The following is a 23108-nucleotide window of genomic DNA, read 5'->3' on the forward strand; positions in this document are numbered from 1 at the left end:
TATTTTATTCAAAGCACCATGGTGTTCAATGCTATTTTAAATATATCAGAAACTAGTATGAACAAAAATATAAATACATGTAAACACATAATTTCCATGTTTAAAAAATTAAAAATTAATTAATAATACATGTAAAAACAACTTATGTAAGGGCCATTTCATATAAGAATCTCCTTTTTGTGCCATCCAGAAAACAGTTTATTGCATTTAATTTTAAAACTGAAAAAATTATTTAAACTTGTGTAATTCAATAATTATTCTTAGGTCCAACTGGTGTTGTATCTCAGATGAACCCCTCCCACCAAAAAAATAATTTATAACCAGATCTGTCAACCTGTGGCAATTCTTAGGCGTGAGAAAATTAGAAGTCAGGGTCCAGGGACTAGATTTTTGGTCAGGGCGAAGTTTTTTTGTTTGTTTGTTTAAGTCCGAAATGGAAATCTCAAATATTATTATTTTTAAATTGAACGAGTCAAAGTTTTACTAATTAATACAGTTAATGTAAACCATACAAGTTCGATCATCGGTAGCACCCGTGAATGATTGTTGGTATTGAACCGATATGCTGTATTATTATTAATAGGGAACGAATTCAGAGACCCTGCATAACCAGTATATAATTCCATTCAGCTCTCAAATATAAACCACGATTATAAAATATTTTTATTTTTAGAAAAAGCGTGAGATTATAGTAACTTTGTGTGAGAGCATGATGTTTGTTACAAATGCGTGAGACTCACGCCAAATGCGTCAGAGTTCACAGGTATGTATAACGTTACTGAATATAGAATTATTTAAAAAGTATGGGAACTGTAACTTTGATATTCTGCACCCATTACTATGTGAATATTTGCCACCCTCGGTGAATACTGTAGGCCTAAAGGTCAAAACTGTAAGTTAAAAAAATGTGACGCCAAAATTAAGTGAAATTTTATCTATGTTTGTTTACTTACAAAGATGGTCAATGTTGCCACCATCTTGTTCATAGACTTTTCGGATTTCTTTGGGATCAATCCCTGTCGGTGGGCCCATTGGTCTATTTCTCGTTCCAGCTAGGCCATGGTATGTGTGATCCTGTCTGTGGGATGGTGCATATAAAAGATCCCTTGCTACTAATGGAAAAATGTAGTGGGTTTCCTCTTTAAGACTATTTGTCAAAATTACCAAATGTTTGTGACATCCAATAGCCAATGACTGAAGAAAAAAAAAAGAGTGCTCTAGTGGTGTTGTTAAACAAATACTTTTTTGTGATTTCTTCTCTGTTATTTTGTCATTTAGTTCATTAGGTCTATCTGTTAATACTGCCATGATAAAAATAAACTTTAAGGTAGATAAATTTTAACTTAGATTTTGGCTTCCCATTTAAAAAAAAAAATACAATTTTGAATCTGTTGCTATTTTTATTTTTTTATTTTTTACCTATGGGCCTATGGTTTCCACTGAATGTGGCAAATATCCATGTACATGTAGTAATAAGTGTGAAATATTAAAATAGCCCCATATTAGCCAATTTCATGCATATTCAGTAGGGTTATTATTTATTGTTCCACCCGATATATACAGATTTTGGTCTCTACAATCTTCAGATAATTTTTAATTGTTTGCAGTAAACAGAGTGTTTTAGACAGGACAAAAAGGAAAATCTTATATAAAATGGCCCGTAAATATATGTACTTCGGTCACAATTCAGTTTTGTAATATGCATGTGGATCACTGTTTACAAGAGACAAAGCCTGCTTCATTAACCCGACAAATTCTTGTGCATGGACCGTCGTATCTGGAGCACTTCGATATGTGTCGTGGCGAGATTCGTGAGTCAGATTTGAGTGTCTGTTGTGCCACTCCAAGTAAGGCCCTCGACATTGGAGTATTTGTGCAAATGTTTTGTAATTTACCGTGGCGTTGAACGGAACCAGTTGAACTGCCACAGCCCCCGGTGATAAAAACATGGCGTTTGTTAGACCAGCACCATTAACTCCAACCAAGACTGAATATTTCTGGACACATTCAATCTGAAATGTTAAAGAAAAACAAAAAAGAATTGTTTTCTTCTATTAAAATATGTGATTAGATAGTGGAGAGACAAGGACTGGGATGTGGAGGTGGACAGCAAAAGAAGTTGAAAGATAGAAGGAGATGACAGATCGGAAAGAATTGAGATGGAATTCAAAGGAGAGAAAAAGTTTTAGTTTGTTTTGTTTAATGACACCACTAGAGCACATTGATTTATTAATCATCGGCTATTGGATGTCAAACATTTGGTAATTTTGACATAGAGTCTTAGAGAGAAAAACTGCTACATTTTTCCATTAGTAGCAAGGAATCTTTTATATGTACCATCCCACAGATGGGATAGCACATACCAAGGGCTTTGTTATACCAGTTGTGGTGCAATTTCAATAAATTACCTGTTCTTTAAATGTTTTCCCTGTAAATTCTACCATTTCTACTGCGGAAAATTTGGATACTTCCTTCAACAGCTCTTGTTCATTAAGAATCTTTCTTCTTGTCGATCTGGATGAAAAAAACAAAATATTTTATACATACTTTTTCAAAGACAAAACAGCACATATATCATTTAATATGCCAATTTGATTGCCAGTTGGGGGGGGGGGGGGGGGGGCGGAACCCAATTTGTCTCATGAAGACAACCAATCCTACGAGTCTGACCATCACACCTCAGTCAAGCATTCTGTCACTCAACATCTGAGCTGTTTAGGTGTACAAAATATTAACAAAATGGTGCTGAGGCGTTTATGCTGCATCATGGCAGCTGGAACATTCACTGATGAACTACAGTTGTGTTTATGTTTTAGATTTAGTAAAAAGATGTTACACGCACAGATCCAAAGGATGGGTGGTCATGCTGGAGGATGTGTGACCCCTTCCACAAACTCTGAAAGAAGAAACTCTGTCAGGAAAATCCAGTTTTTAATAAATGTAAATAATTTATTGGGCTTTAGTTTTAGTAGGGAAAAATTATGAAATGTTTTAGTTAACAACGCACTCAACATATCTTTTAGCAAAGTAGTATAGTAATCACTTGATGTGCGGTCGGTTCGGGATCGATCCCTGTTGGTGGACCCATTGGACTATATCTCGTTCCAGCCAGTGCACCATGACTGGTATATCAAAGGCTGTGGTATGTGCTATCCTGTCTGCAGGATGGTGCATATAAAAGATCCCTTACTATTAATGGAAAAATGTAGCGGGTTTCCCCTCTAAGACTATACATGTATGTCAAAATTAGCAAATGTTTGACATCCAATAGCCGGTGATTAATAAATCAATGTGCTCTAGTGGTTCCGTTAAACAAAACAAACTTTAATGTAACACATTTTTATCTATGGTTATATGGCGCCTGATTCTAGATATATGGTTAAAAGAGCACACAGATAATGAGAGGAAACCTGCTGCTACCACTCCATGGGTCACTCTTCTTTCCGATTAGCAACAAGGGATCTTTTACATGCACTATCGCACAGACAGTTATGGAACACTTGCGGGAACAAGAAATGGCCCAATGGATCAATCCCAGACCAATCACACATTTAGGTAAACACTTTACCACTGGGCTGTATTCTGCCCCTCCCCCTCTCCACTGAAGTAGGGAGGCTGTATTTTATGGGGAAGACTTCCACATATATAATACATGTTTTGTTTTTTTCGTTACAATACTTTGGAATACTGTACTGTCGGTATAGGTTCTCCATTTTACATTTGACTCCTCTCTAGAAAAATGTTGCATCTATCCCTGTGTTAATTGATGGGAATATGAAATTGGGGATTTATATTTGTCTGAAACATTAATGAAAGATGTATTTTGCTATCTTTTGGTACCTATATATCACGTTTACAATGTATATAAATCCTACCAAATTTTACAAAGAATCGACAGGCCATTTTTTATACATGTATATTCGTAATAATTGATCACATTTTCACCCCTTTTTGCACGTCATAGGCTAACAAGAGTACCGGTGAGGTACATGATATGCCCATCAGGAGTTAACGGAAAACCATATCTATATTAATTAATATGTTACGGGTATGCTTCAATTGTAATTATGTGAAATTGCAATGGGATGGATGAACAGTTTGTTTTGGACCAACCACCATCCCAAGTTGTTCCTACATGTGTATGTGGTTTGATGGCCCTGTATGCATCTGTATGCAAGATTCTCATTCCAGCCAGTGCTCCACAACTGGTGTAACAAAGGCTGTGGTATGTACTATCCTGTCTGTGGGATGATGCATATAAAAGATCCCTTGCTGCTAATTGAAAAGAGTAGCCATGAAGTGGTGACAGCGAGTTTCCTCTCACAATATTTGTGTTGTCCTTAACCATATGTCCGACACCATATAACCATAAAATGTGTTGAATGCGTCGTTAAATAAAACATTTCCTTCCTTCCAGTATGCAAGATATGATCTGGACACGGATTTACTGTCATGAGCAGTAGACCATGAAAAGTAGGTCACAGTGATCTAGTAATAGTATGTGACACACCGCCATCTCAAGTTGTTCTTACATGTGAGGTTTGATAGTCATGTATGCATCTGTATGCAAGATATGGTCCGGACAAGCATTTACTGTTATGTGCAGTAGACCGTGAAAAGTAGGTCACAGTGACCTAGTAATAGTATGCAACACACCACCATCCCAAGTTGTTTCTATGTGTGAGGTTTGATGGTCCTGTAGGTAGTACTAAACCAAATAACTTCCGGCTGGGTCAAAGTGCGAGGTGCACCGAACTTTTGATAGAGAAGTGAACACCACAAGTCCTGTGATTGGTTATAAATGTGAGTGTGTTGGTTGTAAAAAATAATAGTTTCATCTGGGTAAAAAAAAATTGCAATTTTATTTCATCTAGTACCAATGTGTCAAGTAGCCTTGTGCTTGAAACATGTATGGGGTACCTGTAAAAAAAAGTACTCGAATTTTGTGTGAAACTAGGGTAGTCATAGACGCTACCCGTTATCTCAGAAACGAGCAGCTTGACCCCCATTTTTTTCTGATTCACTTTAAGTGTAAGGGGTGGTAGTATTTATATCCGTGGCGTTTATGTCGGTTGATACGTTGCAGGTAGGAGTTTTAGCCACATATGTTACTATTGTCGTCTATGGGATTTGATTTGGTAGTATACACCCTGTATGCATCTGTATGCAAGATATGGTCTGGACAAGGATCTACTGTTATGTGCAGTAGACCGTGAAAAGTAGGTCACAGTGACCTAGAAATAGTATGCGACACACCGCCACCCCAAGTTGTTCCTACATGTGAGGTTTGATGGTCCTGTATGCGTGTGTATGCAAGATACGGTCTGGACAAGAAAAAGTTAACAGACGTGTGGACGTACGTATGTACATGTACGTATGGAAGGATTGACAACACCAAACCATAATACGACCCATAGATGGGCATATAAAAATAGCTCTGTTGGCATCTGACAAGTGTTTTTCATCGAGGTGTTTCAGAAAAAAAATGTACTACTAAAAATGGGTCATGTTTTTTAAAATTAACTATTGGATATAATAATATAAAAACTATTTCCTTCCATACATCAAATAAAAATGTGCCTTTACTGTGGCACTTTAAGTAGCACCTACCGTGATATTATGCCAATCAGTGTTGAGTTCACTCTGTTGTGGGCCACTCCGAGTCGAGTTTTAATGAATTTCACATAGGAGTTAATGAGATCAATATTCTCAATGTCTATTGATGGGGTCTGAAAGGAAAATACATGTATACCACTAAAATATAACATTTTCAGGCATTGAAAGGATTTTTTTTAGCAGGGAGGTCAAGACAGGCACTCGCCAAATTTGACAATTATGAATTTTAAAAACAATTGGCAAATTTTATTTTAATTTGGTAAAATAATTTAATGTAATAATTGATATTTTGTTACAAAATTACTCGGGTTATGTTGGGGGGAGTTGAGACATTCTCCCCTGAAAAATATATTGAAAAAACACAAAATGTGCTCGACCCTACCCCTACACACGCACCTGACTGCACGCACAAGTATCGTACATACAATATTTTAACACAAGACTGATCTTTGCAGATGTATGCTCAATTAACTATTATAGTGATGTTCCTTTATTCTCTATGAATGTATATTTGGTTGGACTATTACTTATCATCTATAAAGTAGTTAAATACAATTACTGAGCTATAATTAAGACCAACAATCTTTTTTACTTTTTTTTCTTTTTTTTAAACTTTTTTTTAAATGCCACAAACATTTAACACAGAGACAATTTTTTTTAGTTTTTTGGACATTACAAACATGGATGATGATGAGATGAATGGTGAAGCGGCAGTATTTCCATTTCGGTATGGGACTACTTGACAGGTCCGTACTCCACATGTATCACCCAAGCCCAGGGTACACAGAACCTGCAGTGCATGCTGGGTAATCATCCCCCATGTGGTGACCAACAATCTTTTAAATACGGGTACATGTATGAACATGGCTTAACAGTAGTGTCTCCATGAATACTCTGGCACGGGCTGAGTCTAGCAAGACTTGAGTCCATTCACAGGACTCGAGTACCCCGTGCAAGGAAGAGCAATCTCATTTAATTCTATTTTTGTACATCATTTTGCCACATGCTTGAGCCAGTTACATTATAGGTCTGTGACACATGGAGGGAAACAAAAGCCTGTGTGAAATGCAATACAATGGCATAATTTAGCATCCATGTTCAATGCTAGAATTAAAAATGAATGAATGAATGTTTAACGACACCCCAGCACAAAAAATACATCAGCTATTGGGTGTCAAACTAAGGTGAAAGCAAAACATGAAGTGATGATCAAAAGTCAAATAAAAGCACAGTGTAAAGAACTGTGCAAAAATACAAATATCACAGATATATCTAATTAAATTTAGAGTAAAAGTCAGTATCATGTAAAAATTGTAAAACAAATTCTGGATTGAATCAAAATGATTCCATCACATTACATTGGCCAAATATATCTTTTCGAGTTTTTTTAAGATGCTTACACTCCACCAAAATCTGGCGCACCGTCAGAGTACACTGACAGTGCTCACACTGAGGTGGAGGATCTTTCTTTAAGATAAATGAATGGGTCAAATTAAGATGCATAATGCTAATTTACTTTATTTCTTAGTCTCATTACCATCATTGGTACTCTGGTCAGGGTCAAGTTTGACCCTTTGGGTACTTGAGTCCAATATTTTTGTGTTTGTTTTAATACAGGTGGCAGATAGTGATTAATGGCCACTATTACTGCCTATTTTTCGTGCTTACTGTTATACTGGGTCAGTAATCCTCTCTGCATTCAATACACATAGCCACCTACTTTTCTCCAGTAGCATGGGCGTACATAGGATTTTGAAAAGGGGGGTTCCAATACATAGGATTTTGAAAAGGGGGGTTCCAAAATAGATTGCAGAGATATTGGGCATATATTTCTATGTTGAGTAAATATAATAATGTCAGATATCAATGTCAGATATATTAAATTTTAAAAAAATGGCAATTTCAGGGGGGGGGTTCGGTCGAACCCATCGAACCCCCCCTATGTACGCCCATGAGTAGCCTCCTATTTTAAAGATAATGAACACCCTGATTAAGATGGGTTCTGTTCATTTTAAAATGTGTGTATCAAAAACACCAATAGCGACACTTTTCAGTACAGTACCATATTTGATGAAAACTTTATGAATGTTTATGGAATGTTTTGCCAAGTATACTTACCCCAAAATATGCGACCTTCATACAAATAGTTTTGCCTTGCTGTATCAGGTCAGAATCCAAAGGCATCACCGTGTGTGGTCGTGTTAACACCTGAAAGATAGAAATATGACATCCTAAGTTACGAAAGGGAGATAACTTGTTTTTAAGACATCAGTTACAATGTTCAATGCATGTTAAGAAAACAGTTAACGGAAAATAATTTGTTTTTAAGATGGCAAATAAAGTTTGTTTTGTTTAACGACACCACTAGAGCACATTGATTTATTAATCACCGGCTATTGGATGTCAAATATTTGGTAATTTCAACATATAGTCTTAAAGAGGAAACCCACTATATTTTTCTATTAGCAGCAAGGAATCTTTTATATTCACCATCCCATAGACAGGATAGCACATACCACAACCTTTGATATACCAATTGTGGTGCACTGGATGGAACAAGAAATAGCACAATGGGCCCACTGATGGGGATCGATCCCAGATCTACCTCTCACCAGGTAGGAACTTTACCACTAGCTACGTCCCGCCCCTGAATGATAGATATATGACATCCTGTTATGAAAGGGAGATAACCTGTGGTTTTTTAAGACAACAGTTGTAATGTTCAGGATATGTTAAGAAAACAAGTAAAGGGAGATAACTTGTTTTTAAGATGGCAACAGTTGCTAATAAATATGTTCAGTGATTTAATGGGGGGGGGGGGGGGGGAGGAAGCCATTTTGCATAACATTTCAGCATGCTTTAAACTATTTTGGCTACTAGCATATGGTTATTTTGATACTTGGTTGTGATAAAGAAATCTTGTTGCTGCCACACATGCTACTCCAACTGAATATTGTTTGTTTTGTTCAACGACACCACTGGAGCACATTGTTTGAATCATTGGCTATTGGATGTCAAACATTTGGTAATTCTGACATGTAGTCATCAGAAGAAACCCGCTACATTTTTTCTAATGCAGCAAGGGATCTTTTATATGCACCATCCCACAGACAGGACAGCACATACCACTGCCTTTGATATACCAGTCATGGTGCATTGACTGGAACAAGAAATAGCCCAATGTGTCCACTGACGGGGATCAATCCCAAACTGAGTGAGTGCTTTACCACTACGTTCTCCCCCCCCCCACCCCCCGCCATCCCCAACTGAATATAGCAGTAAGAAATTGTCTATAATTAAATATAAGACTCCATCATATGCGGTCATGTGTGATAGAAAAAGTACACCTGAGGTGGTGGAAATTTCAACCTGGGACGAGGCTTAATGAGTCCAATGGTTGAAATTTTCATCACCGATGGTGTACTTTTTCTATTCCACATGACCGCATATGATGGAGTCTTTTTCTCTCAATCATTCCATAAATAAACCATTATTTTATATGAACAGACAAAGATGGCTGAACAACTAACCTTTTTATTTGACCATTTTATCATAAATAAACTGCACTATCGTATTTACCGTGTTTGTTTCATGTGTTAAATAAAATTTATCACTATAAATTAACAAGATAGCTTTTAAAATGAAGGTTTTAATAACAAAATATTAATTTAAAACTTTGTCTAATGACCTCACATTAATATGACGTCATGTTAAATGCAAGTGCGTGATATCCCATGTAAGATAGAAAGTTTCTTACATGGCTTTCTTTCATGGGATAGCTCTGTTCCATATACCTGAGGATGAGAGAACAAACACCCTTTGATAAAAGAATCCTTCCCCTTAATGAAGAAAGAAAGTAGAATGGATGGATGGATGGATTTTGTTTGGATAAATGGATTTTGTTTGTTTGGATGAATGGATGGATGGATGTGGATGGATGGATGGATGGATGGATGTGGATGGATGGATGGATGTGGATGGATGGGTGGTTGGATGTTAATGGATGGATGTGGATGTGGATGATTGGGTGGGTGGATGGATGGATGGATGAATGGATGGGTGTATTGATGGATGGATAGATGTGAATAAATATGGATGGATGGATGTAAATGGATGGATGGATGGATGGATGGATGAAAGGATGAATTTTTTTTTTGGGGGGGGGGGGGGGTGGATGTGTGGATAATGGATGTATGTATGTATAGATGGATGGATGGATGGATGGATGGGTGGATGGATGTAAGGATGGATGGATGGATGGATAGATGGATTGGTAAATGGATGTGAATGGATGGATGTGAATGAATGAATGTGAATGGATGGACGGACAGATAAATGGGTGAATGGATGGATGGATGTGAATGAATGGATGTGAATAGATATGGATGGATGGATGGATGGATGGATGGATGGAAAGAAAACTGATAGATGTGAAATAAAGCACAAAACTAAACCTTAAGCATCTCCATCCAGTATGCAGGTCGTTTAAAGGCTTCAGTCTCCCAGTTGATATACTGAAAATAAAATGACATTACTTTTACATAGTAATTAACAGCATGATAATATTTTGGTAAAATTAAAAAAAAATGGACAACTTTCCAAATTTTTAAAAAGAAAATGGACCAGTTCTCTGATAATTTCTGCCATAGTCAACCAACCAACGAACCAAATATCATAATTTTTAAGACAGCCAATCAGTGGCTGTAGAAGCAATGTGCATATTGCCCAAATATCAAAACAAGTTTTTACCATGTATATTTGAGACCATATGGATAATAAATTAAAACATCCATGTTTCTTTCGTTGTTCGTGCAGTAAATTCCTAGTGGAAAACAGTGGAACCTGCCAGTGTGGTACAGCATCCATGACTGTGGAACATTTCCTGCAACACTGTCCCACCTACCAGAACCAGAGAAAAGCAGTCTGGCCTTCAGATGAACCCGTGAAGGAGAAACTCTTTGGCCCCTTGGAGAACCTACGGAATGCAGCAGTTTTTGTTTGAGCCACTGGGGTCCCTGACTGAGCGTACGTTGACGACAACGAAGAAGGTCATGCAGTGTAATAGTAGATAAATGGTGGTTGGCAGCATTATCAGTAGCAGTGATACAGGTTTTGGAACTTTAAAGGAAGGAAGGAAATAGTTTATTTAATGGTGCAACACATTTTATTTATGGTTATATGGCATCATACATATAGCTAAGGACCACACAGATATTGAGGGAGGAAACCCGCTGTTGCCACTTTATGGACTACTCTTTTCAATTAGCAGCAAGGGATCTTTTATATGCACCACTCCATAGACAGGATAGCACAAACCACGGCCTTTGAGGTACCATTCGTGGTGCACTGATTGGAGCGAGAGATAGCCCAATGGGCCCACTGACGGGGATCGATCCCAAACCGACCTCGCATCAAGCGAGTGCTTTACCACTGGGCTATTTCTTGCCCCTGGGAACGTTAAAGAGCCAGATGTGATTGATCACCATGGACAGAAGCCTGCTCAGGAGAGAGTGCCACTACTGAGCTACATTCTGCTTAAAACCCACCTGGAGTCTTCTGCTTTCAACAGACGGCATAAACACAACGTCCTTGAGTTGTCCTTGAGGCAGACGGTGCACAGCGGAATACAGCGGCAGCATCATGTCGTAATGGAGGTGGAAGTAGTTGCTTCCGAAGAAGTAGTACATTGTGAAAACATGTCCCTTGTTGAACTTCACATCACATGCAGGAACAGAAGTGATATTAGAGGCCACATTCACAAACGGCCAAATGTCATCAGTAAAGAGACAGGTTTTCTTCAGGGAATTATCATTTTCAACTTTTCTGTATTTAAATACTTTCTCTTGGGTATCCAGAATGATATTTGTCATACGGCAGTATGATGTAGGGTAGTGTCCCATTGAAAATGTGATGTCTGTTTCTGGCCATGTTTCTCCCTCCTTTTTATGAGTGGATCCGACAAAAATGGTGAAAACAGTGATAATGATGATGATGATGATGACAGTTGAGCTTAATTTAAATATTGTCATGGCAAAGTCATCAAGTCTTGTTGCTGCAAAAAAAGAAAGAAAAAAAGAACTTACAAATATAGTTATAAAATATAATATACATGTATATACGTGTGTATTATGAACATTGTATTTGTAAAACATACATAAAGTTCAACAGTGTTCATTAAAGGTGTTCATTTAAAGCATCATTTATTTATTCAGTACAATAGTTTGACACCCAATAGCTGATGTATTTTTCGTGCTGAGGTGTTGTTAAACATTCATTCATTCATTCCATTTAAAGCTCTAAGCATAGTAATTATGCAGTGTCAAATAATATCTGGCTATGACAATGTTACTTGCAATGTGTTGCTTAAATTCTTAATTTTAGCAATTCCTTTTTTTTTCCGGTAATACATGGTGTTACACATTTTATGCACAACAAAAGGGGCTGAATTTACCAAGCCTGTTTATGTCTGACACACGTCTACTTACATACATTTATGAAAAACAGGCTTTGTAAATTTGGCCCAAAAATGTATACATAGAGAATAATACATGAGTGGCTGTTAGATACCATTTATCATTTAATGAGTTGTTTTAAAATGTATCTAACGAGCAAAAGCGAGTTTGGTACGTTTTTAAACGAGTTGAGAGATAAATGGTATCTAACGGACAAGAATGTATTATTCTATTTCTTACATATCCTAAAAACTCCAGGTTTTAAGCAAATTTTAACATCTTTTTCGACTAAAAGTTATTTACAGCCGTTGCATTTGTAGCTGACTTACGCGTCACAGACATATGCTTGTCAGATTAACTATACGTCAGTCTAATCGATTTCCATTGCACTGGCTTTTATTGGACATATGGCATTGGTGACCTGGTCATCACCTAGGAGCAGCCAGTCATGTCTTGAAATTGTTAACACACATACATGTATTACAAGTTTGTGTAATCATACATGTAAATAACACATGGTGTTCTTACCAACGAGGCGGTATGTAAAAAATCGCAGGAACACAAGTCAGTGTCATGGTCACTTATTAAACAGACACTCCTCTCCTTTTTAATCATTTAATCATAAGTAATAACATTTTATTTCTAAACAGTCCCTGTAGAAATATTTTTTAACATGTTAAGTTTTGAAATGTTCTTTCCTGTTTATGGGAAAGTGCAAATAAAAGATTACTTGTTCCTGATAGAAAAATGTAGAGGGATCCCTCTAAGATTGCATGTAAGAATATTATGAGTTTGACATCCAATAGCCAATGATTAATAAATCAATGTGTTCTAGTGGTGTCGTTAAACAAAAGAAACTTTGTTTTTAATGGCATATAGGTTTTCAGTGACACACATCTGGTAATGGATGTTCACTGCTGTTAAAACATAAGGTAATAGGGTGGAGTTCTTAGGACATGTGGAAACAATCTGTGTGTCAGTCAATACTCAATATTCAAAACAGTTTTAAACTACAGGAAAGGAAATGTTTTATTTAACGACACACTCAACACATTTTATTTATGATTATATGGCATTGAACAGCTATTTGGTGTTGAGCATATGCCACTGGCTATTTTGACACTTGTTCTAAACAGAGGAACCCATTGAACAGCTATTTGGTGTTGAGCATATGCCACTGGCTATTTTGACACTTGTTCTAAACAGAGGAACCCATTGAACAGCTATTTGGTGTTGAGCACTGGCTATTTTGACACTTGTTCTAAACAGAGAAACCCATAGAACAGCTATTTGGTGTTGAGCACTGGCTATTTTGACACTTGTTCTAAACAGAGGAACCCATAGAACAGCTATTTGGTGTTGAGCACTGGCTATTTTGACACTTGTTCTAAACAGAGAAACCCATAGAACAGCTATTTGGTGTTGAGCACTGGCTATTTTGACACTTGTTCTAAACAGAGGAACCCATTGAACAGCAGCTATAGGAAAAGAAAAACTAAATTTATTCATGACACCTCTGGACATTTAAAACTATGGATATTTGGTGTTTGTTATAAAAAGAAAAGAAACCCATTTCCAAGGGGGGAGAAAGATTGGGGGAGAGAGGTAGATAGATAGATAGAGAGAGAGATAGATAGAGAGAGAGAGAGAGGAGAGAGAGAGAGAGAGAGAGAGAGAGAGAGAGAGAGAGAGAGAGAGAGAGAGAGAGAGAGAGAGAGAGAGAGAGAGAGAAAGAGAGAGAAAGAAAGAAATGTTTTATTTAACAACAAACTCAAAACATTTTCTTTACGGTTATATGGCGTCAGACATATGGTTAAGGACCACACAGATTTTGAGAGGAAACCCGTTGTCGCCACTTCATAGGCTATTCTTTCCGATTAGCAGCAAGGGATCTTTTATTTGCGCTTCCCACAGGCAGGATAGCACAAACCATGGCCTTTGTTGAACTAGTTATGGATCACTGGTCGGTGCAAGTGGTTTACACCTACCCACTGAGCCTTGCAGAGCACTCATTCAGGTTTTGGAGTCGGTATCTGGATTAAAAATCCCATACCTCGACTGGGATCCGAACCCAGTACCTACCAGCCTGTTGACCGATGGCCTAACCACGCCGCCACCGAGGCCGGTACAGAGAGACAGAGAGACAGAGACAGACAGAGACAGACAGAGAGAGAGTAAAGTTTGTTTTATTTAACGACGCCGCTAGAGCACATTGATTTTTTTATTTTATCATCGGCTATTGGACGTCAAATATATGGTCATTCTGACACTGTTTTTAGAGGAAACCCGCTGTCGCCACATAGGCTACTCTTTTTACGACAGGCAGCAAGGGATCTTTTATTTGCGCTTCCCACAGGCAGGATAGCACAAACCATGGCCTTTGTTGAACCAGTTATGGATCACTGGTCGGTGCAAGTGGTTTACACCTACCCATTGAGCCTTGCGGAGCACTCACTCAGGGTTTGGAGTCGGTATCTCTATTAAAAATCCCATGCCTTGACTGGGATCCGAACTCAGTACCTACCAGCCTGTAGACCGATGGCCTGCCACGACGCCACCGAGGCCAGTGACAGAGAGAGAGAGAGAGAGCGAGAGAGAGAAACCACAATGACAACAAATAACACCAACATAACATTAAAAAACACCTAGTCATACACCAGTCTGCCACTCTAAATCAAACTTCCAGCCTCCAAAAACACAATGTAATCTTATCTGTTACCTGTAATAATATGTCCACCATTGTTCATTTCTTTCACTGCCAGACTGTAATACTAACAGTACTCTTATCAGATTAGTCATAATACATTACCTGACAAAGGTCTCCGATATATTAATACTTAAAGACACATGATCCAGTTATTTTTATGCAGTATCACTAACCTTAATGGTATTGTTGTTCTGCCCTTTCGACTTAAGGCTAAGGTACTGGATTCATATCCTGGGCCCCGTTCCACAAAGTAATCTTAGTGGTAAGATCACCTTAAGTGCATATGTTAGCTGTGCAGTTACGGTGATCTTAGGGCTAAGATTGCTTCGTGGAACGGGACCCTGGTACTGGCTCCCACTCAAGAGTAAGGCCTAATGGCTCAGATGGGTTGTTAAATTAAGGCGATTGCACTAACCTCTCTCTAACTAATTATTACCAACTAACCATTAACCTATTGTCCTGCTGGGCCCCATTCTAAGAAGCGATCTTAGCACTAAAATCACTTTAAGGGTATAATTGCCATAACCACTTAAGATGATCTTAGTATTAATCAACACCTCAGCTTATTTTAAAACTACAGAGCTCTATTTTGATGGCCAACATAATATATTTTATCCTATAACTTACCCATGATATCCATGTCATAAACCCATGTTATAATTTAGTGTATATCCCGGTTAATAATGATATGCAAATTTACAAGGTCTCTATGTAATATTTTGCTGTAGATGTTTCATTTGTTTACAAGCCAACAAGACTTATATACCTACATGTAATCGTAACGTTTTCAAACATTTAGTTAAAATATGTGACATTAAACTAATTTGTACTAATCGTGATGACATCATATTACCAATGGCGGCAACTTTAGTACTGTGATTTACTAAAAATTTAATTAAAATGTGGGGTTTTTTAAAGTGTTATAGGATAAATAGAATTCGCTACTCATGTTTTTTAATATGTATATATTTTACAGTGTGCTATTTGTAGTAGTATTATTTTATAAGTGTGAGAGTGCATACATTAAAGACAGGGGAACATTTTATTTTTTAAATTTTTATAAATGATAGTTTATAGATAATTTTAAAATTGAGTAGCGATCTCTCAAATTTGTGAAACGAATCGTGACATGATACTAAACAAAATGCCCCCTGAAAGATCCATTGCTGCTACTGGAAAACTGTATACATGTATATAAATGTATTCTCTGACTACATGGGTCACAATGACCAAATGTTTGACATTCAGTAGCTGATGATTAATAAATCAATGTGTCTAGTGGTGTTAAACAAAACAATCTCTAACTTCAGTTGACACAAAACTAGGCTAAACATGTCTTTAATGATACACCTGAAAAGACTCACTGACCCGAATGAACGGTAACTGCAAGCCTACAGTATATGATATTTCTAGTTGATTATATGCAGACACATGAACCCTGTATTACTTTTATGTATAATACTACATTTAACTGCACATCAAAGGGACAACTAAAGATTGTCAGATGTATGGGAAAATTAATAACATATGGTTGAACCTGGCCTAAAATTATAAAAAAAAGAGAAAAAAAAAAAAAAAGAGAAAGAAAGAAAAAAAGAAGAAGAAGGAATGAATGAATGAATGTTTAACGACACCCCAGCACGAAAAAAAAAAAAAAAAAAAAAAAACAATGATTTAGGGCTTAGTAATACAATAGGTCTTCTCCAGCTCTGGGGGCGAGATGTGGCCCAGTGGTAGAGCGTTCGCTTGATGCCCGGTCGGTTTGAAGGTCGATCCCCGTCAGTGGGCTCATTGGTGTATTTCTCGCTCCAGCTAGTGCACCACGACTGGTACATCAAAGGCTGTGGTATGTGCTATCCTGTCTATGGGATGGTGCACATAAAAGATCCCTTGCTGCTAACTGAAAAAAGTAGCCCATGAAGTGGCGACTGCGTGTTTCCTCCCTCAATATATGTGTGGTCCTTAACCATACGTCTGACACCATATAACCGTAAATAAAATAAAATGTGTTGAGTGTGTCGTTAAATAAACCATTTCCTTTCTTCCTTCTCCAGCTCTGAAAAAGTATACTCCTAAACCATAGACACTGGAAATGCACCCAGTGTCAATCAACCATTTGACTCGTGCTTACATCCACTGAAGGTTCAAGCACGACTGTCTTGGGCACATCCTCCAAGATTCCTCAGTTTAACAAAGACTGTGGTATGATATCCTGTCTGTGAGATGATGCATATAAAAGTTCCCTAGCTGCTTGACTAAAAAGAGTAGATCATGGAGTGGTGGCTACAGGTTTCTTCTCTAACTAACAGTGGTCCTTAACCATGATATGTCTGACGCAGTATCTTTCTTTCTTTGGAAGTGCAGGGCTCACCCTGTTCATAGCCAAATTAAAGGGACATATCCTAGTTTCAAACCTTGAAAATTAACACTAAGTTTAGTTAATCTACAAACCTGAAACACATTTGGATAAAGTTACAATTGAGTGAAACATGGGCCTGTTACTTTGAAATGGTGAAATACCCTCTAAAAATGGACTAAAACTCGACTCCATAACTGTTACTTCTCAGACGCACGTGCATTTTTAAAAATATGAGAAATGCATTTTGTGATATTAAAAACACTAGGATGACCAAAAATACTTCGAATGTACGGAAATTGATAATCAAAACCATAAAATCTAAGTAGAGTATGATTTCAGTTAACAAAAATGGCTATAATAGTAAAAAATATACCGTAGTGTTTAAAAACTAGGATATGTCCATTTATCTCCAGTAAATGGTCTTTTTAGAGTTGTTATATACACATCTGATTGTGTATGTACATGTATAATTACACAAGACAACTAATCACAGTTATTGTGTATAACTCAACTTCTTTCCTAAATTATTGACAGCTTATTAATTATACATTTTAAACACTGATATTGCTACATGTATATTTTAAAAACTAAAATACATAACCATGCAAATCCATGTACAGTGAGATCTTACAAAACCAGACCCTCTGTAAACTGGAATTCTCTGAAAACCAAACATTTTACAGTCCCCTTTTTCAAAATCAGTACAGACCTTAATCTCTTTAAACCAGATATTTTTCTTGCTTCCAAGGGTGTCTGGTTTAGAGGGGTTTCACTGTATTATAGATTAATTAAAAGTCTAATAACCACATGCTACATGTATCTAGTTGCTATTAACATCACATATTAAAGCATATTTATAACCGTGTAGTTTATGTAACTCACCCTGGTTTACATGTTAGAGTTGCTACATGTATTTACACATATTAAAACATTAAAGCATACTAACCATGTAATTTTTGTAACTCAGCGTGGTTCACATCTCACTCCGTTGCTGTTTACATCTGTATGCTGATGCATGCCTCCCTCACTAGGAAAGAAGCTACTGGTGTAGAACAAACACTACATGCAGCCAAGTCTTCCTGCCCTCAAGTAACCCAGAAACAATGAGAACTGGGCTGAGCCAAGGTGTAGAGTGTGGTAATCACAGAGCAAGACCAGACGGCTGAAGCAGATGTGTCTATTGGTGGCAGACATGTGTATGGGTAGGAGACGTGGGGAGCAGAAGTGTGTATCGGTAGCAGACGTGGGGAGCAGAAGTGTGGAGCAGACGCAATGACCTTTCTTTCATGTAACACATTCATGTCACTTAAACCTGCTCATTTGAAAGGCACTAACTCCCTGTATATCAATAAAGACCAGGAAAAAACATTACTTGAACTGTAACAGCTGTAATGTAACACAATATCTAATTAAAAAAATAAATTCAAATATACATGTATTTTTAAATTGGGGAACAAATTGGTCATAATGCTAGGACTATTCCTAGACTAAATATTCAGGAAGGAATGTTTGTATGTGTGTATGTTTGTGTTTGTGTGTGTGTTGGGTGTTGTCCTGTGTGTTTGTGTTTTGTTGTGCGTCTGTGTGTGTGTGTGTGTGTATGTTTGTGTCTGTGTGTGTGTGTTTGTGTGTGTTTGTGTGTGTGTGTTTGTGTGTGTGTTTGTGTTTTTGTGTGTGTGTTTTTGTGTGTGTGTTTGTGTGGTGTTTGTGTGTGTGTGTGTGTGTGTGTGTGTTGTGTGTTGTGTGTGTGTATGTGTGTCTGTGTGTGTGTGGGGGGGGGTGGGGGGTCAATAAAAGAATAAAAGAATAAAAGAAAAGAAAAATGAAGTAGAGTACAGGGATTGATATTTTAAATTAGACATACATGTAGAGGGCACTTATGGACCTGCAAAGGTTGGAACAGAGAAAAAACTATATGGATCCATTGAGGAGGTCTATTAAACAGGAACCTCTGGTGAATGCTCTACCAACTATGCTAAATACTAGCTACTCCATCCAGAACAGGAAAAGGGTTGGGGTGGGTGGGAAATGGAACTGCCAGCATTGGCAAGTGCAAGAGCGCACTTAGCTAGCAGCCTGACCGGGGGCATTTGAGGTGTTATTGAATTTTGAATATCCCATAGGATTAAGTCAAAAAGTAAAAGGTTGCGCAAACTTCTTTAAGTAATTTTGATGCATTTTGGAATGGTTCATTGAAAGAAAAAAAAGATTTTTCCATTAGTAGCAAGGGATCTTTTATATGCACCATTGCACAGACAGGACAGCACATACCACAACCTTTGAAGTACCAGTCATGGTGCACTGGCTGGAAGGAGAAATAGCCCAATGGGCCCACTGATGGCGATCGACTGTCAATTTTAATGCTGATAGCTAACCCACTAAACAACTATACCACTGAGGTCGGTTAGGTTTACTGTTATATATTTAACACACCATTCAAATAATATTCCTAGATTGACCAGGCTCTTAAACCAAATGATTAACTTAATAATGTAGCCATAATGACCTCTCTTTGACACCATTATCGAATAACACTAAAGTTACAGGAAACGATGGTAATACAACTGCACAGGAAACAAGCTGTTAACTTTATTCTAAGTAAAATTAGTACGTATTACAATGATATATGAAACAGTCAGACTGAGTGAAATACATGTAGCAAAACTAATATATATATTTATCATATAATATCTTACATTTTCGGTGCAATCGAAGTATGTGATATTTTTCAGATCACATACTTTAAGAATTTTATAACTTTGCAAATTAGATGAAAATTAGTCGAGGTCTCGGCACTAGGTTTATTGACATTTAAGCAAATGTACTTGGGTGACACTCCATGATTGACGTATGCATTCATAGTCATCAAATAAAAACATTTCAATGACAATTTGACACTGAAAGCTGTCCAGCATTCAGAAAACAAAAAACGTTAGGCATAACTTTATTTTGATGTAAGGACATCCAAAATGACGTCATTCGAGTTTGATGTCATTTCCATTCAAAAATACACCGCGCAACATATTCTTATGTCATTTGAATATCCAGTAATGGCGGACTGGAATTAAAGTTTGCATGTACAGTTTACAAAAACACGTTGTATTAAGCTTGAGCTTATATGTTAAAGAGATTATTACCCTCGTGTATTTCGGTATTGTCAATATCATATATTAGGAATAAAAATAATGTATTATGCTCGCATAATACAATTTTTATTCCTAATATAAAATTATGATATTGACGATACCGAAAAACACTGTGTTAATAACCTCTATATATACCAAAGAAAGAAAGAAAGAAGTGTTTTATTTAATGACGCACTCAACACATTTTATTTACGGTTATATGCGTAGACATATGGTTAAGGACCACACATTTTTTTTTTAGAGGAAACCCGCTGTCACCACATAGGCTACTCTTTTACGACAGGCAGCAAGGGATCTTTTATTTGTGCTTCCCACAGGCAGGATAGCACAAACCATGACCTTTGTTGAACCAGTTATGGATCACGGGTCAGTGCAAGTGGTTTACACCTACCCATTGAGCCTTGCGGAGCACTCACTCAGGGTTTGGAGTCGGTATCTGGATTAAAAATTCCATTCCTCAACTGGGATCCAAACCCAGTACCTACCAGCCTGTAGACCGATGGCCTGCCACGATGCCACCGAGGCCGGTCTATACATACCAAATAAAGTAGTAAAAAATGCTTAATTTTTAAAATCCTCTAAACTGGACATTCTCGGTACCAAGTAAAAAGTCGGGTGTTAAGAGGTGTCTGGTTTAGAGAGGCTCTCTTCTGTACATATATTTAAAACAGGGCTGCGAAAAATGTCCGGTTTTCAGGGAATTTCGGTTGAGAGGTTTCACTGTCCGTGTATATTATGTTATACTAAAATACCGGCCTCGGTGGCGTCGTGGCAGGCCATCGGTCTACAGGCTGGTAGGTACTGGGTTCGGATCCCAGTCGAGGCATGGGATTTTTAATCCAGATACCGACTCCAAACCCTGAGTGAGTGTTCAGCAAGGCTCAATGGGTAGGTGTAAACCACTTGCACCGACCAGTGATCCATAACTGGTTCAACAAAGGCCATGGTTTGTGCTATCCTGCCTGTGGGAAGCGCAAATAAAAGATCCCTTGCTGCCTGTCGTAAAAAGAGTAGCCTATGTGGTGACAGCGGGTTTCCTCTAAAAACAGTGTCAGAATGACCATATGTTTAACGTCCAATAGCCGATGATAAGATAAAAAAATCAATGTGCTCTAGCGGCCTCGTTAAATAAAACAAATTTTTTTGTTATACTAAAAAATGAGGCATTTTCTCCAACTGATTCATTTCAAAATACTGTAATGTGTAAATCAAAAAATGTTTAAAACTTCAATGTGTACTTCACCGATTCAGTTTATACATGCTTTTTTTCCCCCTAAACCTGATGAAGCTAAAAGAAATAACAGACAATCCTTAAAAAGATGTTGAAATTTAGTTTTTAATACTGTAATTACATGTATTATAATGGTCTGGGGCCTAATTGACAAAGGTCTCTTAGGCTCTGCTAGACAACAAAGCATCCTCTTTGCAAGTCTTTTAACATTGCACTACGAGGTCGCAAAGCTGCGAGAGTTTAGTGAATTAGACCCCAGGTCTTTAGACTGCATCAAAGTAAGGTAATAAATGTTGTGCAAGACAAGTATACAAAAAATAAGTACGCCCAAATACGAACAATTTGATGTAAAAATGTTCATTTGTTTTGTTTAACGACACCAATAGAACACACTGATTTATTCATCATCAGCAATTGGATATCAAACATTTGGTAATTTTTGACATATAGTCTTAGAGAGGAAACCAATCAAATTGTTCCATTAGTAGCACTGTAACTAGAAAGGGATCTTTTACATGCACCATTGCATAGACAGGATAGCGCATACCTTTGATATACCAGTAGTAGTGAACTGGCTTGAACGAGAAATAGCCCAATGGGTCCACCGATGGGGATCGATCTCAGGTCAACCACACATCAGGTGAGCATTTAACCACTGGGCTACATCCTGTCCCATGTTGATCTCAAACTAATTCAAATGCCAAGCTTCAATTTGATTTAAGTAACTTAAAATGCATTTCTTCATACTTCGTAATTATTCGTAACATTACAGTACTAAAAGACCTCACTGTGTTCAGAGCAAAATATCCTTTGTGCACAAATTACTGAGATCTAAAGCTCTAACTAGTTGAGTGGTTAAGAAAAGTAAAAGTAAAGTTTGTTTTATTTAATGATGCCACTAGAGCACATTGATTTTTTTATGTTATCATCGGCTATTGGATGTCAAACATATGGTCATTCTGATACTGGTTTTTAGAGGAAACCCACTGTCGCCACATAGGTTACTCTTTTATGACAGGCAGCAAGGTATCTTTTATTTGCACTTCCCACAGGCAGGATAGCACAAACCATTGCCTTTGTTGAACCAGTTATGGATCGCTAGTCGGTGCCAGTGGTTTACACCAACCCATTGAGCCTTGCAGAGGTTTGGAGTCTGTATCTGGATTAAAAATCCCATGCCTCGACTGGGCTCCGAACCCAGTACCTACCAGCCTGTAAACTGATGGCCTAACCATGACGCCACTAGGTTAAGAAAAGATGATCATAGCCCATACAATCTGCACATGTGGCTAATTCTGAAATCAGGTTCAATGCTTATGAAACTAATTCTGAAATCAGGTTCAATTATTATGAAACTAATTCTGAAATCAGTGTCAATTCTTATGAAACTAATTCTGAAATCAGTGTCAATTCTTATGAAACTAATTCTGAAATCAGTGTCAATGCTTATGAAACTAATTCTGAAATCAGTGTCAATTCTTATGAACTAATTCTGAAATCAGTGTCAATTCTTATGAAAGTAATTCTGAAATCAGTGTCAATTCTTATGAAACTAATTCTGAAATCAGTGTCAATGCTTATGAAACTTTTAAGTCTA

General features: G+C 37.4%; 1 protein-coding gene across 1 annotated transcript; it reads right to left on the reverse strand.

Annotated features, from left to right (window-relative positions):
* Positions 1-1173: 1173 nt before the first annotated feature.
* LOC121377248 (protein O-linked-mannose beta-1,4-N-acetylglucosaminyltransferase 2-like) lies at positions 1174-18357 on the reverse strand. The gene is made up of 7 exons (XM_041505167.1): positions 18081-18357; positions 11163-11668; positions 10071-10130; positions 7735-7824; positions 5611-5729; positions 2409-2514; positions 1174-2012 (listed from the first exon to the last, which is right to left on the reverse strand). The coding sequence occupies exons 2-7, from the start codon at positions 11643-11645 to the stop codon at positions 1680-1682; spliced, it is 1191 nt and encodes a 396-aa protein (XP_041361101.1). The 5' UTR covers positions 11646-11668; positions 18081-18357; the 3' UTR covers positions 1174-1679.
* Between the last annotated feature and the right edge of the window lie 4751 nt (positions 18358-23108).

Source organism: Gigantopelta aegis, chromosome 2, assembly GCF_016097555.1.
Source record: "Gigantopelta aegis isolate Gae_Host chromosome 2, Gae_host_genome, whole genome shotgun sequence".
NCBI classification, from domain to species: Eukaryota; Metazoa; Mollusca; class Gastropoda; order Neomphalida; family Peltospiridae; genus Gigantopelta; species Gigantopelta aegis.

Coding starts and splice junctions, on each gene's coding strand:
- LOC121377248 (XM_041505167.1), bottom strand. CDS start 11,645: ATGACAATATTTAAATTAAGCTCAACTGTCATCATCATCATCATCATT. Junction 7,825..10,070: donor ACTGGATGGAGATGCTTAAG/GTTTAGTTTTGT, acceptor TCTATCTTTCAG/GTGTTAACACGACCACACAC. Junction 2,515..5,610: donor CTGATTGGCATAATATCACG/GTAGGTGCTACT, acceptor TTTTTCATCCAG/ATCGACAAGAAGAAAGATTC.